This window comes from Silurus aristotelis (assembly GCF_946808225.1).
Source record: "Silurus aristotelis genome assembly, chromosome: 25".
NCBI lineage: Eukaryota > Metazoa > Chordata > Actinopteri > Siluriformes > Siluridae > Silurus > Silurus aristotelis.
The window spans coordinates 11,019,656-11,037,346 of record NC_139598.1 but is presented as its reverse complement, the minus strand read 5'-3'; the positions used below and the strand labels follow the sequence as shown (position 1 = coordinate 11,037,346).

The 17,691-nt window shown below is 38.0% G+C and overlaps 1 protein-coding gene across 1 annotated transcript in view; it reads left to right on the top strand.

The window, feature by feature from the left end:
* Positions 1 to 1,826: 1,826 nt before the first annotated feature.
* The window catches only part of LOC310720115 (uncharacterized protein), a gene marked incomplete at its 3' end in the record, with an annotated part of 40,458 nt that continues 24,593 nt past the window's right edge, over positions 1,827 to 17,691 (top strand). Inside the window, exons 1-3 of the mRNA XM_083530460.1 lie at positions 1,827 to 2,060; positions 14,675 to 14,741; positions 15,113 to 15,316. Of these exons, the coding sequence (XP_083386586.1) occupies positions 14,738 to 14,741; positions 15,113 to 15,316 (208 nt within the window). The 5' untranslated portion in view covers positions 1,827 to 2,060; positions 14,675 to 14,737. The remainder of the gene's footprint in view (positions 2,061 to 14,674; positions 14,742 to 15,112; positions 15,317 to 17,691) is intronic.

Genomic DNA, 17,691 nt, shown 5'->3' with positions numbered 1-17,691 from the left:
TATTCTCAACAAAAGTTTATGATTGTTTATACATTAATGCTCAAATCTAATGCAACGTTAGCAGATCTACTCTAAAACATAACACTTTTCATTCATTTCATATGATAATTAATTTGTGACTGGTAATAGAGCTAGCTTAATTGTGCATTGACAATCTACAGTCCCTGTTCATTTCCAACTCCAGTGCTAACCAACATTAGCAGTGTCACAAAGTGCATGCAACAGTACAACAATTATGTAATATAAGGATATAATTTGTAATTAACTGAACTCAACATGCTTGTGCAGGTTTTATGATGAGTTTTATTAAGCTGCCAGTTCAGTCACCTTTGGGAAACACAGCTTACACTGCATAATAAATCTGCCTTTATTGCACTTAAAGTCAAAGTGGTCTCTTAAATATGGTTTGTTTCATAAGAATTCAACGGTATTTTGCTTTTAGCTGGTTCAGCGTTTAGGGACACCACTAGGGTTTCTGGCTGCCCTGGCTAATGGCTAATGTACTCAGGGCCCCAAGGCCCTTTTTCCCCAATTATCTGATCTTTTTGCTACATGTAACAACAATCATTATCGATAAACATAACAATTATTGTATGTGTAGTAAGAGACAATAAGGAACTACATTTAAACAGTTTATTAAATTAACTGAAATTATGCATACTGTGTACAGTAAAGCAATTGACACCATTGTATGGTCTCTCTCACACACAGAAAACTGAAACACTGTCTGGATTATTATAATCAAAGTTATAATGAGATAATAAGAGGGAATAATAAGTTTCACACAACAGCAGCTCAAGAAAGAAATGCAGATATTAGTTTAAACAGAATCCCAATCATTAAATCAGTGTTTTGAACTTGAGAACAAATCATTTTATCAAAGAGTTTCTCCAATTCATTGAAATGAACCATCTCCAATGATTCATTATTAAATCAATATAATAAGCGTTTCTGGAGCTTAATCCTGTTCCATTACCATATCTTGTTTGCATGGAAATATAGATTATTGGAAATACTGTTTCAACGTCCAGTGGATAAACACTGGGTGAGTAACTGATAAAATTTCTTTTTTATGTTCATTAAGATAGCTTTATTCAGGCTAGCTTTAGAACCATAACACAAAACAGGGAACATAAATCATCTTTTTTTGGAAAAACTGAGTGATTAGTTGACTTCCCTGTCTTGCTCCCTCCTCTATTTCAAGTTTTTCTTCTCCCAATTTGACATCTTGATTTTCTCTGCTCTGTTCTTGCATTTCTGCCTGATGTACGATGACTCAGAACTCAGAACTCCCCAGTCTGAAGCACTGTGCAACTGCAGTAGATCTGGTGCACGATTTTTTTCAACTTGCATTATTTTTCTTTATTTATTGTACTCAGTTACAAATATAATTTAAAATATAGCAAAGCATATGTAAAAAAAAACATTCTTGATTAAAAGTACAATTATAGATTTTAAAAACTTCTTTAAAAAAATACACAAAAAACTACTCGTTGCAGTAACACGAGTAAATGTGATGAGTAAAACGTGATGATCAAACATTTACCTGCACACAGTTGCAAAGGTGCAAATGAGATAACCACAGCAGCCAACATTATGTTTATCGAGTCTACAATGCAGTTTATGTGAAAGTGTAATGGATGCCTACAGCTCGAATTGCAGATGCAGGCATATGAGCCCTCACACACGCATTAAGTTTCTTTGCGCGTGTGCATGATAGATATCTTTCCAGACTGTTGTCATAGCTACTCGGTTTGTTTATTGTTTTTAGAAAATATAGGGAAAAAAGTTTAGGATCCTTCACATCCAGGAATTGCTTGCGGAAATAACGGCCACAGGACTCGCAGGCCTGGGGATATTCGCTTAGGCAACGAGGTGAACTGATCTCCGTAGTGGTGGCTATGAAATTCCATCCTTCAGCTCTGCTGCAGAGGTAACAAAAGGCAAATATGTCAGCCAAATATTTTAGTTGCCACAACAGCGAGCAGATCTTTTATGGAGAACGAAAACAGAACTCCCTCTCGGCCAGGATTAACAGCTGAGCAAACCTGACTCAATTGGTAGTCTTTTTTTATATTGAAATTGTGTGATGGCTAAAATGTGTGTGTGTGTGTGTGTGTGTGTGTGTGTGTGTGTGTGTGTGTGTGTGTGTGTGTGTGTGTGTGTGCCTTTTTTGCCCTTTAGCAACTTTTAACATATTTTTATTACTTATGCATTATTATTTATACTACTGTTTGGGTTACCATACCAATTGCATACATAATAAAGTAATGCAGTTAAATTACTTCACAACATTGTTTCTGAGTGAAGAAAATAAGAAAATATACTTCTATTTACCTTGAAATATTTACAAAAGGAAAAAAAAATTGTTTAGCTGTTAAGAGGATGCAAATTTAATTTAAGGCAGGTTTAAAGTGGGTATATAAATTGTATGAAACATTATTAGATAAACAAGGGATATACATGCAAACCATTTTGTTACTTTGGTGAATATTTTAATGTACACTGTTCGAGGTGATAATGAAGAAACATAGACCGAAAATAAGTTTATTGTTGTACAAATGTTGTTCTTCATTTTGTCCCAAGGGGACACTAACATTTACACTTAACACAAAAAATATTACTGTTTTTAGTTAACGCTATTAGGCCATCATATAAAGCATTGTGGAATAAGAGTTATAAGCTGAAGCTTGGCAGGCTTGACATTCTGTCTCAGACATTCTGACTGTTTGAGTGCTGTGCACAGGCAATTGCATTTGTTGAAGTCAGTCCCTTAAGCCCCTGTACCAATCATTGTCACTTTATTTTCTTAAGATATTTTGGGATAGAGAAAACATATAAATCATCTATGCCCTATTGCTTTTTACCTGAGCAAAAAGGAATCAGCAAACCGTTAGCTTTTAGATCAATAAGATGCACATTACCTTTGGTATTATTAGCACTAAACCTTTTTGTGAAATTAAGTGAAATTCCTTAGAATAGCTGTGATGTCCATGTGATATGTGGCAGAGTGATATTTGGTGGTTTTATTGTTTGTTATTGTGAGGCAGTGGATTGGTGACTACAGAATTTAATCAAAAACAATGGCCAAAACATGTTGCAACACACATTACCATCCTCAACTCTCCACCCCATCAATGAAAAATGTTGATTCAGTAGCTTAACATGTTTTACAATCACACCCAATGGAGAACTGTTTAGTGTGAAAAAGTGTAGAGTTTCACCCTAACTTGCATGGTAAGGGATAATCTTTCACATTTAGCCTGGGGTTTGTTTTGCTGTTTCAGCAGGAACTTAAGGAAGTTACAATAGAGCAACGTAATTTGACGGAAATGAATAGACAGGAAATAATCTATTATCCTAGATAATAAATGAATGCCTCTTTCATTGTTCCTCATCAAGATTTGTTGTCAAGATAATGCTACTATAAACATAGCGAAGCTCATAAAGGTTAAGAGAAAGAGCTTACTTAACAGTGCCAGTGTGAAATATAGCATTATGCATTTTATTGACAGTACATCATTTCCAAGTCTCCACTACATTATTGTTTTAGAGCTACATTTGTTTGTGGTACTCTCACCCCTTCTTGGTAGTATTCAATTTTTTGTTGTTTTCTTTGAGAAAAAAGTATAAATAGTTTATTTTATTTTATTTTTTTTAGCTTTAAACCCTTCTGACTCACACACATATACATACTTCTTCTTCTTCTTCTTCTTTCGGCTGCTCCCATTAGAGGTCGCCACAGCGGATCATCCGTCTCCATACCACCCTATCCTCTACATCTGCCTCTTTTACACCAACTACCTGCATGTCTTCCCTCACCACATCCATGAACCTCCTCCTTGGCCTTCCTCTTTTCCTCCTACCTGGTGGCTCCATCCTCAGCATTCTTCTACCAATATAATTCATGTCCCTCCTCTGCACATGTCCAAACCATCTCAATCTCACCTCCCTCACCTTGTCACCAAAACATCCTACATGCGCTGTCCCTCTAATAAACTCATTTTAATCTTATCCATCCATGTCACTCCCAACGAAAACCTCAACATGTTCAGCTCTGCTACCTCCAGCTCCACCTCCTGTCTTTTACTCAATGCCACTGTTTCTAATCCATACAACATCGCAGGTCTCACCACAGACCTATAAACTTCCCTTTCATTGTTGCAGAAACCCTTCTATCACAAATCACTCCTGTCACTCTTCTCCACCCACTCCACCCTGCCTGCACTCTTTTCTTCACTTCTCTAACACACTCTCCATTACTTTGCACTGTTGACCCCAGGTACCTGAATTCCTCCACCTTCTCCAGCTCTTCTCCCTGCAACCGCACCACTTCACTGCCCTCCCTCTCATTCACACACATGTATTCGGTCTTACTCCTACTGAGTTTCATTCCCCTTCTCTCCAGCACATATCTCCACCTCTCCAGGCTCTTTTCAACCTGCTCCCTACTCTCACAACAAATCACAATATCATCCGCAAACATCATAGTCCAGGGAGACTACTGTCTGACCTCGTCCATCAACCTGTCCATCACCACTGCAAACAGGAAGGGGCTCAGGGCCGATCCTTGATGCAGTCCAACCTTCACCCTGAACCAGTCTGTCGTACCTACTGCACACTTCACTGCCGTCACACTGTCCTCATACATGTCCTGCACCACCCTCACATACTTCTCTGACACACCTGACTTCCTCATACAATACCACAACTCCTCTCTCGGCACCCTGTCGTATGCCTTCTCTAAATCCACAAATACACAATGCAATTCCTTCTGTCCTTCTCTATACTTCTCCATCAACATTCTCAAAGCAAATAAGGCATCTGTGGTGCTCTTCCTCGGCATGAAACCATACTGTTGCTCACAGATGGCCACCTCTTCTCTCAGCCTGGCTTCCACTACTCTTTCCCATAACTTCATGGTGTGAATGATCAATTTAATTCCCCTGTAGTTACTGCAAGACTGCACATCTCCCTTATGTTTAAAGATCGGTACCAGCACACTTCTTCTCCATTCCTCAGGCATCTTCTCACCTTCCAAAATCCTGTTAAACAATCTGGTCAAAAACTCCACTGCCAACTCTCCTAAACATCTCCACGCTTCTACCGGTATGTCATCTGGTCCAACCAACTTTCCACTCTTCATCCTCTTAATCGCTGCTCTCACTTCCTCCTTACTAATTCTATCCACTTCCTGCTTCACCATCTCCACACCATCCAACCTTCTCTCTCTGTCATTTTCCTTGTTCATCAGCTGCTCAAAATACTCCCTCCACCTTCTCAACACACTCTCCTCACTAGTCAACACATTTCCCTCTCCATTCTTTACTGCTCTAACTTGCAGTACATCCTTCCCAGCTCGGTCCCTCTGTCTGGCCAATCGGTATAAATCCTTTTCTCCTTCCTTAGTGTCCAACCTCTCATACAGCTCCTCATATGCCTTTTCCTTGGCTTTCGCCACATCCCTCTTAACCTGCTGCCGCATCTCCTTGTACTCCTGCCTACTTTTCTCATCACTCTGTCTATCCCACTTCTGTTTTGCCAACCTCTTTCTCCTTATGCTCTCCTGCACTTCCTCATTCCCCCACCACGTCTCCTTGTCTTGCTTTCTATTTTCAGATGTCACACCAAGTACTTGTCTAGCTGCCTCCCTCATCACTCCTGCAGTAGTTGCCCAATCATCCAACACCTCTTTAACACCACCGAGCTCCTGTCTGACCTCTTCCCTGAACCTCACACTACACTCTTCCTCCTTCAGTTTCCACCATCTTATTCTTCTTTCAGTCCTCACTCTCCTCCTCTTCTTCTTTGCCTCCAAAACCATCCTACAGACCACCATCCGATGCTGTCTAGCTACACTGTCCCCTGCCAACACCTTACAGTCTCCAATCTCCTTCAGGTTGCATCTCCTGCATAGCACATAGTCCACCTGTGTGCACTTTCCTCCACTCTTATACGTCACCCTATGATCCTCCTTCTTCCTAAAATGTGTTCACCACTGCCATTTCCATCCTTTTAGCAAAATCTACCACCATCTGCCCTTCCACATTCCTCTCCTAAAAACCATACCTATCCATCACCTCCTCATCACCTCTGTTCCCTTCACCTACATGCCCATTAAAGTCTGCCCCAATCACCAATCGTTCTTTCCTAGGTACACCATCTACCACTTCATCTAATTCACACCAGAATATTTCCTTCTCCTCCTTCTCACAGCCCACTTGTGGAGCATAGGCACTGTTGACATTTACCATCATCCCTTCAACTTCCACCTTCACATTCATCACCCTATCAGAAACTCTCTTCACCTCCACTACACTTTTACTGTACTCTTCCTTCAGAATCACCCCTACACCATTTCTCTTTCCATCCACACCATGATAAAACAGTTTAAATACACCTCCAATGTTCCTGGCCTTACTCCCTTTCCACTTGGTCTCCTGAACACACAGCATATCTACCTTTCTCCTCTCCATCATATCAGCTACCTCTCTCCCTTTACCCGTCATAGTACCAACATTTAAAGTACCAACCCGAACCTCCACTCTCCTGCACTGCTCCTTTCCCTGCCGTCTCTGTAGACGTCTTCCTCCTCTCCTTCTCCTCCTTCGGCCAACAGTAGCCCAATTTTTTACCCTGTCGGCTAACGATACCTGTGGCGGTCGTTGTTAACCTGGGCCTCGACCGATCCGGTATGAAATTCATATTTGTGATCCGCATATTTGATTTGTCACATGTTTTACGCTGGATGCCCTTCCTAACGCAACCCTCCCCATTTACCCGGGCTTGGGACTGGCACTAAGAGTGCACTGGCTTGTGCATCCATAATGGCTGGGTTCACACACATATACATACATTACCATGAATAAGTATTTACCAATGTAAACATTTTTTAAAACAATTTTGTATTGTTATCTCTCTGAAATGTACTTCCTGAGACTGAACATCATAAATCTAAACAAAATCACCAGTTTTCTGAAAAGGTTCCAGAGCTTCTTGATAGCTCCTTGGCCTCTCTGATGTTGATTGTATATGTGTGTTCTCCAAAAACCTTTGGATTTTTTCAGGAACATGTCTGTACAGTATATGTTGCATGACAGTTTGCAAACAGGTCGACTCTATTTTGAATTGGGTTGAATAAAGTAGCTTTATTGTGGTTTGTTTGAGGGACAAACTGTATAGTTGGTCTTTTAGACAGATCTTTCAGCTGATATGCACAGTTGATGAAAAGCCAGTTACATTAAATTATTGAATTAGAATTTTTGTTACTCAGTTAAATACACTCATATACTGTCATGTAATTTTCATGACATACTATCTGTGGATTCTGCTGCAGATTGGCACCTCTGGTGTTTAAATTTAATATCAAAATCATATGCCTTTATGCCTAAAATATCGTGTTGGTCACCTTTGTCCCAACAAAAGAGTTCTGAACAATCGTGGCATGAACTTTACAAGACCTCAGATGGTGTGTTGTGGTAAGTCACTAAGAAGTTAGGAGCAGATCCTTCAAGTCCTATAAGTTGTGAGGTGAGACCTCACTGGACATCACACGGATGCTTTATTGAATAGAGAGGAGGCAAAACCAATACCTTAAATTGTTTGTCATGAAAAGAGGTGGACATTAAGAATAATTTTTGTGTACTTTTATTTATTTACATCTGTAATTTTACATTTAAGTAAAAATTATGAACTAAATTAAAACATTTTACTTAAAAAAAATGTAAGTAAAATTATAACCTAAAAATTATTTAAGTAATTTTTTGTAAAAAAAAAATCCCTTTTTTATAAAAAAATAAACAAATAAATGCAAGGATAAAAATTGCTCTCCGGAAACTACTGCACTAAATCACAGGAAAGTGAAGACAGACAGGCCAGACAGCAGTGTTGCAGCTGAAAGCCATACCTGCCACATTCTTCTAAAGTTGAATTTGAAGAAAATATTTTTCCCTGGCCATATTTAAGTGTCCACTTTGGCCTCAAGTGCAAGAAAGGCAACAGCTTTATTATGCGTGTAAGCAGTGTTTTCTCAGAGACTGACCTAACAGCTTTTAAAAACTACATCAAACCAGGGCCGTAATCACAATAAACACTGAGTGGAACAAGTATATCTCCCCCTATAATCAGACATAGCCGAACTGCCCCCCTAATAATCAGACATAGCCAAACTGCCCCCCAATAATCAGACATAGTCAAAATGGCTAAATAAATTGCTTTAAATAAAACATATAAAAATAAATGAAAAACAGTTTACATTTATTAGACTTCATTTGAGTATTACAGATAATTGTCTAAAGAATGTTATACTTAACTGTTTTACTTATTTCAGCATACTTTTACAAATATCTTAATTTCTTCATTCCATTAATTCACTCCCTCGATATAAGGAATTGTCAGGTTTTTCTCCTTTAAAAGAAATTCTTGAAGCGAACGCTAAAGAATCCATGTAGCGAGACTGTTGTAAAAACAGAAGTAGTGAGATTTCGCGCATGCGGAGAACAAGATATGAGTTTTCCAATGGACTACAAATCGTATTAATGGTACGGAGTGAGTACCAGCACTTACACAAGTTTGTGCAAGACTAAACTTATTTTCTTTAAATGTTACATATTTTTGAGATAGCATACACAATTCACCTGCTTAGGATCTGCTTGTCCGCACACCGCGAACCATAATAGATGAACAGCTGTGGATGTTTATGTGTCCAGTGCCCGATTAGGCTTCTCCTGGTCGATGGCACAAAAGAGAGATGGAAAAAATGCCTGGACTGGTCGTGGGTCAACAAAGGGCACCTTAAGGGTGCCTCATGCAAAGGCTCGAAGGGAGGCTAGGACAGGGCCTCCAAAACTACAGCCAGATCTCACAAAGGCACTTTTGGTCACACCTAAGGCCTCAGGCTCCAGGTACCACGGAGGAAACCTTTCACTAACGGGTTTTTCCCTAGCGACTGCTCAGCAAGCGGAGCATGATGTGCCACAATAGCAGACACATAAGCCTGTAGGGTGGAAGGATACAACCCGTTGGCGAACTGTTTCTGAAGGAATTCCAGCACTGAGCCAAGGCAGTTAACTGGATCTTACTGTTGGTTCTCACACCATATAGTGAACAGGTTCCATTTTGAGGTATACAACCTCCTCATGGAGGGAGCTCTGGACTGGAGAATGGTCTCTACAAAGCTGAGGGAGGCAGTCACTGTGCCCTGAAACACCGAGAGTGGCATGGTTAACATGATGATCTCCTGAGTGTACACCGTCCTGCCTCTTGGTCTCCTGGAACCTATCGTCAAACAGGCCAGTTGGCACAAATGGGGCATCCAGGAGATAAACCCTGTGTCTGTCATTGAGATCAGAAAGGGTCAGCCACAAGTGCCTCTCGATGGTCACCAGTGGTGCATAGACCGCTCTCTGGTGGTCTCCTTGATGGCCCAGAGAGACAGGTCTGTGGCATGACGCTGTCTCCCTGGCTACCAGGGTTCCTAATCGGAGCAGCTAAAAATAGAAGAAAAAGTAACGACTGATTTTGTAAAATGTTATTTGGTTTACAGTAAAGTTAAAGTTAAAGTCTTTCCAAATGGAAATACTTCAGTAAAGTACATATACGTGAAAAAACTACTTAAATACAGTAATTACGTTTACTTTGTCCACCACTGCATTTGTATGAATGGATGCAATACCATCAAAGGATGCATCTGATTGGCCACACATTTATTCTGCAGAAGGACAACAACCCCAAACAAACAGTCAAAGTCATTAATAACTATCTTTAGCCTAGAGAAGAACAAGGAATCCTGGAAGTATTAGCACCAAAGATCCTCCAAGATGTTTGTAACAACCTAGCTGCCTAATCAAAACTGTACCTATAATTGCAAATGTAACTAGAAGAATTAATGGTGTTTTGCAGGCAAAGGGTTGTCACATCAAATGTTAGTTTTGTTAGAATTTCTCTTTTATTTTGTTAATAAAAAAAAGAAACCTTTGTACAGAACTGTGTGTGTGTGTGTGTGTGTGTGTGTGTGTGTGTGTATATATACATATACATATAAAATCATAAACTCAAAACATCTTTGAATCTCGATCAGATGAAAAAGCACTATCAGAGTAAAACACTGCATGCTTCTTCTTTATGTGAAGGAGTTCATTATTCATGAACAGCAGTCAAATTCTGTTCTTGCTGAACTGAGATCAGTACATGAACTATGGTGGGAGAGGGTGCAAAATTGCGAGGGGTCTTCTGCCCAACTCTGCCAATAACAATCTGGCCACTGGCATTCTTAGGGACCCTTAACCTCAGAAAGCATATGACCCATTGGTGTGAATCTGATTCACAATTGTAATAGTGTGTGCTTGTGTAAAATAGTATAGTTGGACTTACAGGGTACAACCTCTGCGGGATTTTGCAATCCTTGCTGAATTTGAATTACAGTCCTGATAAGTGAAGCTCAACAAGAAAGATTCAGGCAAGAACTTGCTGCAATCACCCCTCTCCCACATCCAAGATCAAGAATGTCAGTGACCTTGGTGAAGAGGTCTCAAAGTCTGAAACAATGGATAGATTTGGTGCTGTATGTATCCCTTTTCTCAGCTGAGGTCAGACCTCTACCTCATATTTTTATGTTATAGTAGTGAGGCAGGATCACCAATGACATTTATCGTCTAAAGTGGTGGCCTGTGAGAGGTCAATGGGGAATGGAAGAGAACAGAAGTACTGTGACGCCCTTTAGTAGAACAAAAAGCCTTTTCAATATTTTGGCACATTTCTCATGATCCAGCAAAGCTTAGATAGATATTTCATGTGTTTGATTTAAGCACAAAAGAACATCATAATTATGTTCTTCATTGTACACCAATCCCACTGGCAATATATTTTCCACACATGATGTTTCTAGAGCACCTTTTTGTATACTTTAATTGACCATTTTGTTATGTTTTCTAGATAACAAGGCTCATATCAAAGGAACAGAATTTGCATATGAAGTTTATTATTTATACTTCAGTAAAATAGTGAAAATTGTACATTAAAACATAAAAAGTGCCAATTTTTTTGTTGACACTTTAATCTGTTTGCATCAAAGTGGCACACATGCACAAATAATTGACTAATTCTCTTAAAAGGGCTAATGTAGATTAATTAAGCCTGAATACTAATTATGTTTTCCTGTCTTTGGCAACTCACACTGCTGTTGTTCAGCAAAGAGCTGCTAGCTTCATAGCAATTAGTTGGTCTTATTTGAAAGATGGATGTCCTAAAAAATATATTGAATAAACCAGTAGTAATTGGTTGCATAAAAAAGTAATCTCTAAAATCACGTTGAAACCCTAAAAAACTCTATTCTATTCTATTCTATTCTATTCTATTCTATTCTATTCTATTCTATTCTATTCTATTCTATTCTATTACTGCTTTTTGCTGAATTACACCTAATATTAATCTCGCTAATAAGGAATGCCAGAAATGATAGTAACCACTTAAAATTATAAACTGTTATTACTGTTTATTTTTTGTAATTAATAATATTCTAATTGTATCATAAATTAAAGAATATGGCAGCAGCACAACCAATGTCTTATCCTATGCATGTGTGTGTGTGTGTGTGTGTGTGTGTGTGTGTGTGTGTGTGTGTGTGTGTGAGGCAAAAGGGAGCGAGAGAGAGAAAGACAGAGAGACAGACAGACAGACAGACAGACAGACAGACAGACAGACAGACAGAGAGAGAGAGAGAGAGAGAGAGAGAGAGAGAGAGAGAGAGAAACAGACAGACAGACAGACAGACAGACAGACAGAGAGAGAGAGAGAGAGAGAGAGAGAGAGAGAGAGAGAGAGAGAGAGAGAGAGAGAGAGAGAGAGAGAGAGAGAGTTTGTGTGTATGATAATTGAGTAGGCATGTTTGGTCTTATTTTAATACATGAGAGAAACAGGCTTACAACAATTATGTTTTAGGTTGGGGTGATTTCATAGAAAGTGCCCACTATTCTATGCATTAGTAGATCAATGAGAGATAAACAGAGAAAGAAGGAGAGGTTCAAACAGAGCTTGGGAGTGCAGAGCTTGTTTATTGCAGCTGGGCCGAGGCAAATACTCAGACATAAATGAGATTCGACGGTTTCATGAAGCACAGTTGGTTGATGGCAGATTCAATGTGACTCATCTGAACTGGGCGCTGATCCGTACAGTATGCAAAATTCACTGCGGAGCTGGTCTATGCCCACCAGCCCTGTGCCTGTCTATCTGTACCTATCCCAGCACCACCACCTATTTGATTACAACCTGAACTGAACAAGCTGCTGTTGTGCCCAAATTCTCTTGACAACGATCAAATTCCTTTAAAAACTGCATACATTTTACTTGTCACCACTTAGTTACAGAATGTTTTTCCTTCCCTATATCCTCCTTATTCTAAACTGAACTAGCAGCTTCATGTTTAGTGCTCTAGGGAAAAGGGCATGCTTTTCAAAGGGCTTTAAACCACATACTGAATGTCTGCGGACGTCATCTTAATCTAGCCAAGTTTTTTTTCCCAAAGTTGGTTGGAGGCCTGTACTTTAGCATTGTGTTGTTATGTAGCATTTGCTTGGCAGAAGTCACTAGACCAATGCAGGAATTTAAATCTATTTATCTCTGTTGGAATAGTGTGTCAAAAAGGATCTGGGCTGTTATGATATTTAGAATATTGTAACAGTTAAGCAGTGATTCGGAACCAAAGTTTGGCAGCATGCCCAACCACTTGAATACTGATTATTACGGTTTTTGATCATAGTCTAGTGTGTTTATTCAGATATCACACAGATGTATTCTTTGTCCTTGAATGATTTCTGTTTTGACACACCATACCTAAAGGGGAAAAAAGACAATGCTTATTTAGGAAGTCAAATTAAAAGATTATGTGCAGCATTCCAGATTTTCCAGCTAGAAAGCCTAAAATGACTTTTTCCTGACTACATTTCAGTCAGAGATATTTTTTTCTCTGAAGTGCCATTCATGAAGCAAGATAAATTTGAAATGTGATAAAATGTGAACAGTGGTCATAAAATAAACCTGCTAGTATAATTATTCAGTTGAATTGTTGCAATGCAAATTGTGGTCAGTATAGTATCTCATGTATAATGCCTATGTTGGATGACAATAAAATATTTTGTACAATAATTAATCTTGATTTCTGTTATATTTTGTCACCCTCTTTTGAGTTTTAAGGGCAAAATATACTGATTTGAGATGTAAAAGGTTATCTGCCCACATTGAGCTAATTTAAACTTAATTACATCGGTGTATGAAGACCGTGTGTGTGTGTGTGCATAAAGCAGAAAGTTACAGAAATATAGAGGAAACACACTGTGCAATTTCATTTCCTGCCAAAACTGAATGTGACAAAGACAAGTCCATTCATTTTCTTATACAGGGTGCACTATTATTTGGAAAAATCCTCAAAAAGGTATCAAAAAACAACAACAAAAATTTATATTTACACTTATTTAATAAGTATTTTATTATGTTATTTATGTTTATGTATTTACTATTATTATATCAGCTGTTAGCTTTAATTTACAGTTCTGACTTGGCAGCAACAATTAGAATTGTGTTCTAGGTATGGTTCATTTTAAATATAGATTATTTTTATTATTGTTATTAATAACAATGACCATAATAATAATAATATTAATAATATAATAACAGTAATAATAATAATTTTCTTAACGCATAATTGACACAATTGAGATTCTTTTTTTGGTCAGTGTAACAATCTGGAGAAATTGATTTGAAGGCAGTGGTGAGAAAATGAAAAAAAGAAAATGGTTTTTAAATAAGTTACAATTAGATGAGCATTAATCTCAGTGGTGCAAATGAATGTCTGGCTTTAGGGCTTGTTGGATGTAAAAACAGATTCGCTAAACTCTTCTCTCCAGATTGGAATGTGTCTTCTCGCTGCTTTAATTGCACTGTCATCTAGAATGAAAAACATCTTCCTCTTACCCAGCCTGATCCTTCATTTTTGAAATCATGTTTTATATTGTGTACATGCAAGCAGCCTGCTCCTGCAACAACTGTTTTTCACTCTGATCTATGCAGTTGGGTTGCTGTTACACATAAAAGGCTTTAACTACTGCACTGATACCATATCAGTGTTGTTATGCTTTTTAACAAATTGTTATTTATCTAATTAAAATAATTCGTCATTTGTGATATTTTCATTTTCATTTTTTAATGTACATGCATGTGTGTGTGTGTGTGTGTGTGTGTGTGTGTGTGTGTGTGTGTGTGTGTGTGTGTGTGTGTGAGTGGTAGAGGGATATGTGTGCTCACCTTACATGCTATGTGCAATGTGTTTGTGCTGATTTGCATATTCATATTCACAAAACATATCAGCATTTTTGCATAGTATGAAAAGCTTATTTTATGGGAGGGAAAATGTGGCATTGAGTTTTAGTGGGGGCTGTGGTTGTAAAAGGAGGAAGTATTTTAATGTGACCTTCATTAGGCATTCGTGTCAACTTTTCTTATCTGTTTATGATTAAATTTTTTCCACCCCTGTTGTTCAATTAGTGCTTGACCCCTTTAGCAGCGATGTAAATTAAATGTCATTTCAGTGTCGTTCCATATTTAAAATACTGTGTTAGTTGCGGATCATAAATGATGATCTTCATTCTGCAACTAATTTATTCATTTAACAATTTCCCTCCAGAAGTTGGAGCAGAAGGCTCTGAAGCAAGCTAAGCAGAAGAAATCTAAGTCGGCTGAATTTCTGATGGGTGAGCTCCGTATGATGAGTTATTGCTCATAATTTGTGTAAGGATTAATTAACTAATTAAAGACAAATGGCTCTGGGCTAAATTTTGCTCTTGCTTGTCAGGGCACAATTTGTAATTATTTTAATCATTTCCTCTTCTTTTTCTCCTTCATCCCCATCTTCATTTTCTTCTGCTTTTCTTTTTCTCTTTTTCCCCTACCACTCATTCCCTGCATGATTTTGGGGTCAATTTTAACCTAATTGTTCTTCAGTTACAGTCTCGAGGCTGCACATGAATGTTTCAGCTGGGAAAGAAGCTCCACTATATTGAATGCACTTTGGGGTAGAAATGCACTGTCTTGACCTCCTCTCTTTTTCTTTTTACCTCCCCAGCTAAAGAAAAGAAGCAGGAGGAAGAGGAGAAGGGGATGATGAAGGGCATTGTAAATCCTGTGTTCCTGAGTGGAGAGGAGGAGGATGAACAGAGCTGTGGCAGACAGAGGGATGGGGGGAGAGAAATAGGAGATGACGGGCAGGATAGCACTCTTGCCGCTCACCAACAGCAAATGAAGCTGGAAGCCCTTGCCACTACAAGAGGTGAAGCTTCACTCTTCATTACATTCAAAGACAGTGACAAAGACTTGCCCTGCCTCCCTTCCTTACGTCCACAAGCCCACATTCCTCAGCTAGCCTGCCTCAACAAGTAGTTCCATTTCTAAAAGCAGATATAAGTTGGGATAAACTTGTCTTTTTTCTTGCATGTGTATACACTAGGTGCAATTTTATGTGATACGTTATTCAAATCGATGAATTAATATTAAACAAATTTTATTAAATAAAAATACCAAATTAGTCATTCTAAACTTAAAATTTCTTTTTTTATTTTTTACATTTTAATGGTAACATTTGTTGAAGATTCAAATAAAGTTTCCATTCCAACTATACGTAAAAAACTGCGCAAGAGACATGGTTGTGTATAAAAACATTTTTTTTCTCCATTCTTCTGAAGAGAACGGGTTAACTGTACTGTCCATTTCTAAATCGCAGTTTACATGTGGCTATTATACCAGGAACCTGGCAACATGACTTCAATGGAAACTTTTTTAACCCTAACCTTCATCATTATTGAAAGAAAATCTTTAAGTCACAAAAAATTGTGTGGAAATAGTGTAGTTAAATTAGTGAAATGCAGGAATTTGCTTATACGTTTTAAATTCTATAATATAGATACAGTGAATATTATTGCTGTTTTTTGGCAATGTGTTGTGTGTCAAAGCCAGAGATTCACACACATAAGATCCTCTTTGCTGTGACAGTTTTCTCTGTAGCCTCAACAAAAAGCTTTAACTGTGAAAATTGTATTTCAGTACTGCAGCAAAATTAACATTCTTGCGTTGACAAAACAGCATAGTCAGTGGTGAGCACTATTTATGATATAAGCCTTAATACAAAACTATCAATAATATCAACATCCCATAGTTAATCCCCTGCTAAATGTTTTAAAGTTGTTCTCCATATAAGCACATTTATTACATCTAGCCATACAGTATTACATGCAGGAATTGCAATTCAATGCAGTGATAGCTAGCTATATTAGCATGACATATATTTTACCATCAAATGTATATCTCTCTGTTTCAGGATCTGAAAGATGTTGATTTTCTGCTTTACTTCCTATTGAACATTCTTGCAAACATAACAATACTTAAGTAATTAATTGGATTGTCAGGGAGTTAGCAGAGGGGGAGAATGTAGCACCAAGCCACATTTCAGACAATCATTTTAAAATTAATTTCTTAAAATTATTATCTTAATATTCGTAATGTTCAAGCTCACCAGCAAGTAACTTGACCTGTTGTATCTAGCAAGTTAACTTTAGAAGTGAGGCCAAAGATTTCGCTAGTTAATTTAGTTGAAAGCAGCATTACTCAAAGGCTATGCATTTTGGCTTTGCAGTTGAATTATTGAGGTTTTTGTTTACTTTTACTGTTTACTGGTAACTAAACTAGTGCTGCTAAATGCTAGTCTGTTAAGAAATGTCAATTTACAATAGTGTAATTATACTTGTGAATTTCAGCAATTTCAGTTTGTTATTGAGAGCACATAGTGCATTCAAAGAGCAAGACATAATAGATCATGCAAGTGGAACTCACTAAATCAAGAAGTCAAGAAGCTTTTATTGTAATTTCAACCATATATATCTGACGCAGTCTGATTTGTTTTACTTTTTAAAATACACATGCACTGTTGTACACTTCATGCTATACAAACTCTTATTTCTAATATACACTAACAGGCATAACATTATGGTCACCGGTCAGGCATAACATCATGACCACCTGTCTAATATTGTTTTGGTCTTCCTTTTAGTTGCTGAAAGAGTCAGGACCCGTCGAGCATTAGCAGTATTAACTTCAGCAGTTTGAGCTACAGGAGCTAGTCTGTTAGATTGAACCACACAGACCAGCCTTCACTCCCCATGTACATTAGCCCTTTTAACATGTAGCCCATGACCCTGTCCCCGGTTCACCACTGTTCCTTCTTTGAACCACTTTGGATAGATACTGAGTGGAACACACCACAAGAGCTGCAGTTTTGGAGATGCTCTGACCCAGTCGCCTGGTGATCACAATTTGATCCTTGTCAAACTCGCTGAAATCCTTACTCTTGCCCATTTTTTCTGCAGCCTAATACATTCCACAAACTAACATGTGCCATGGTAAATAGATAATCACCATGTACTCACTTAACCAGTCATAATGTTGTGCCTGATCAGTGTGGTAAATGAAGATATTTTATACATATCTATAAAGATGTCAGCCATACTGATTTTTATAAAGTATTTTTGACTAACACGCAAATTTTTAAATGTGGTTAAGTTATTAATATTCAAGTTATTTAGCTGCAGTTAAGTTATTCAATATTTAATATAAATTTTTAATATTTAAGTTATTTATTCTTTCATCTGCCAA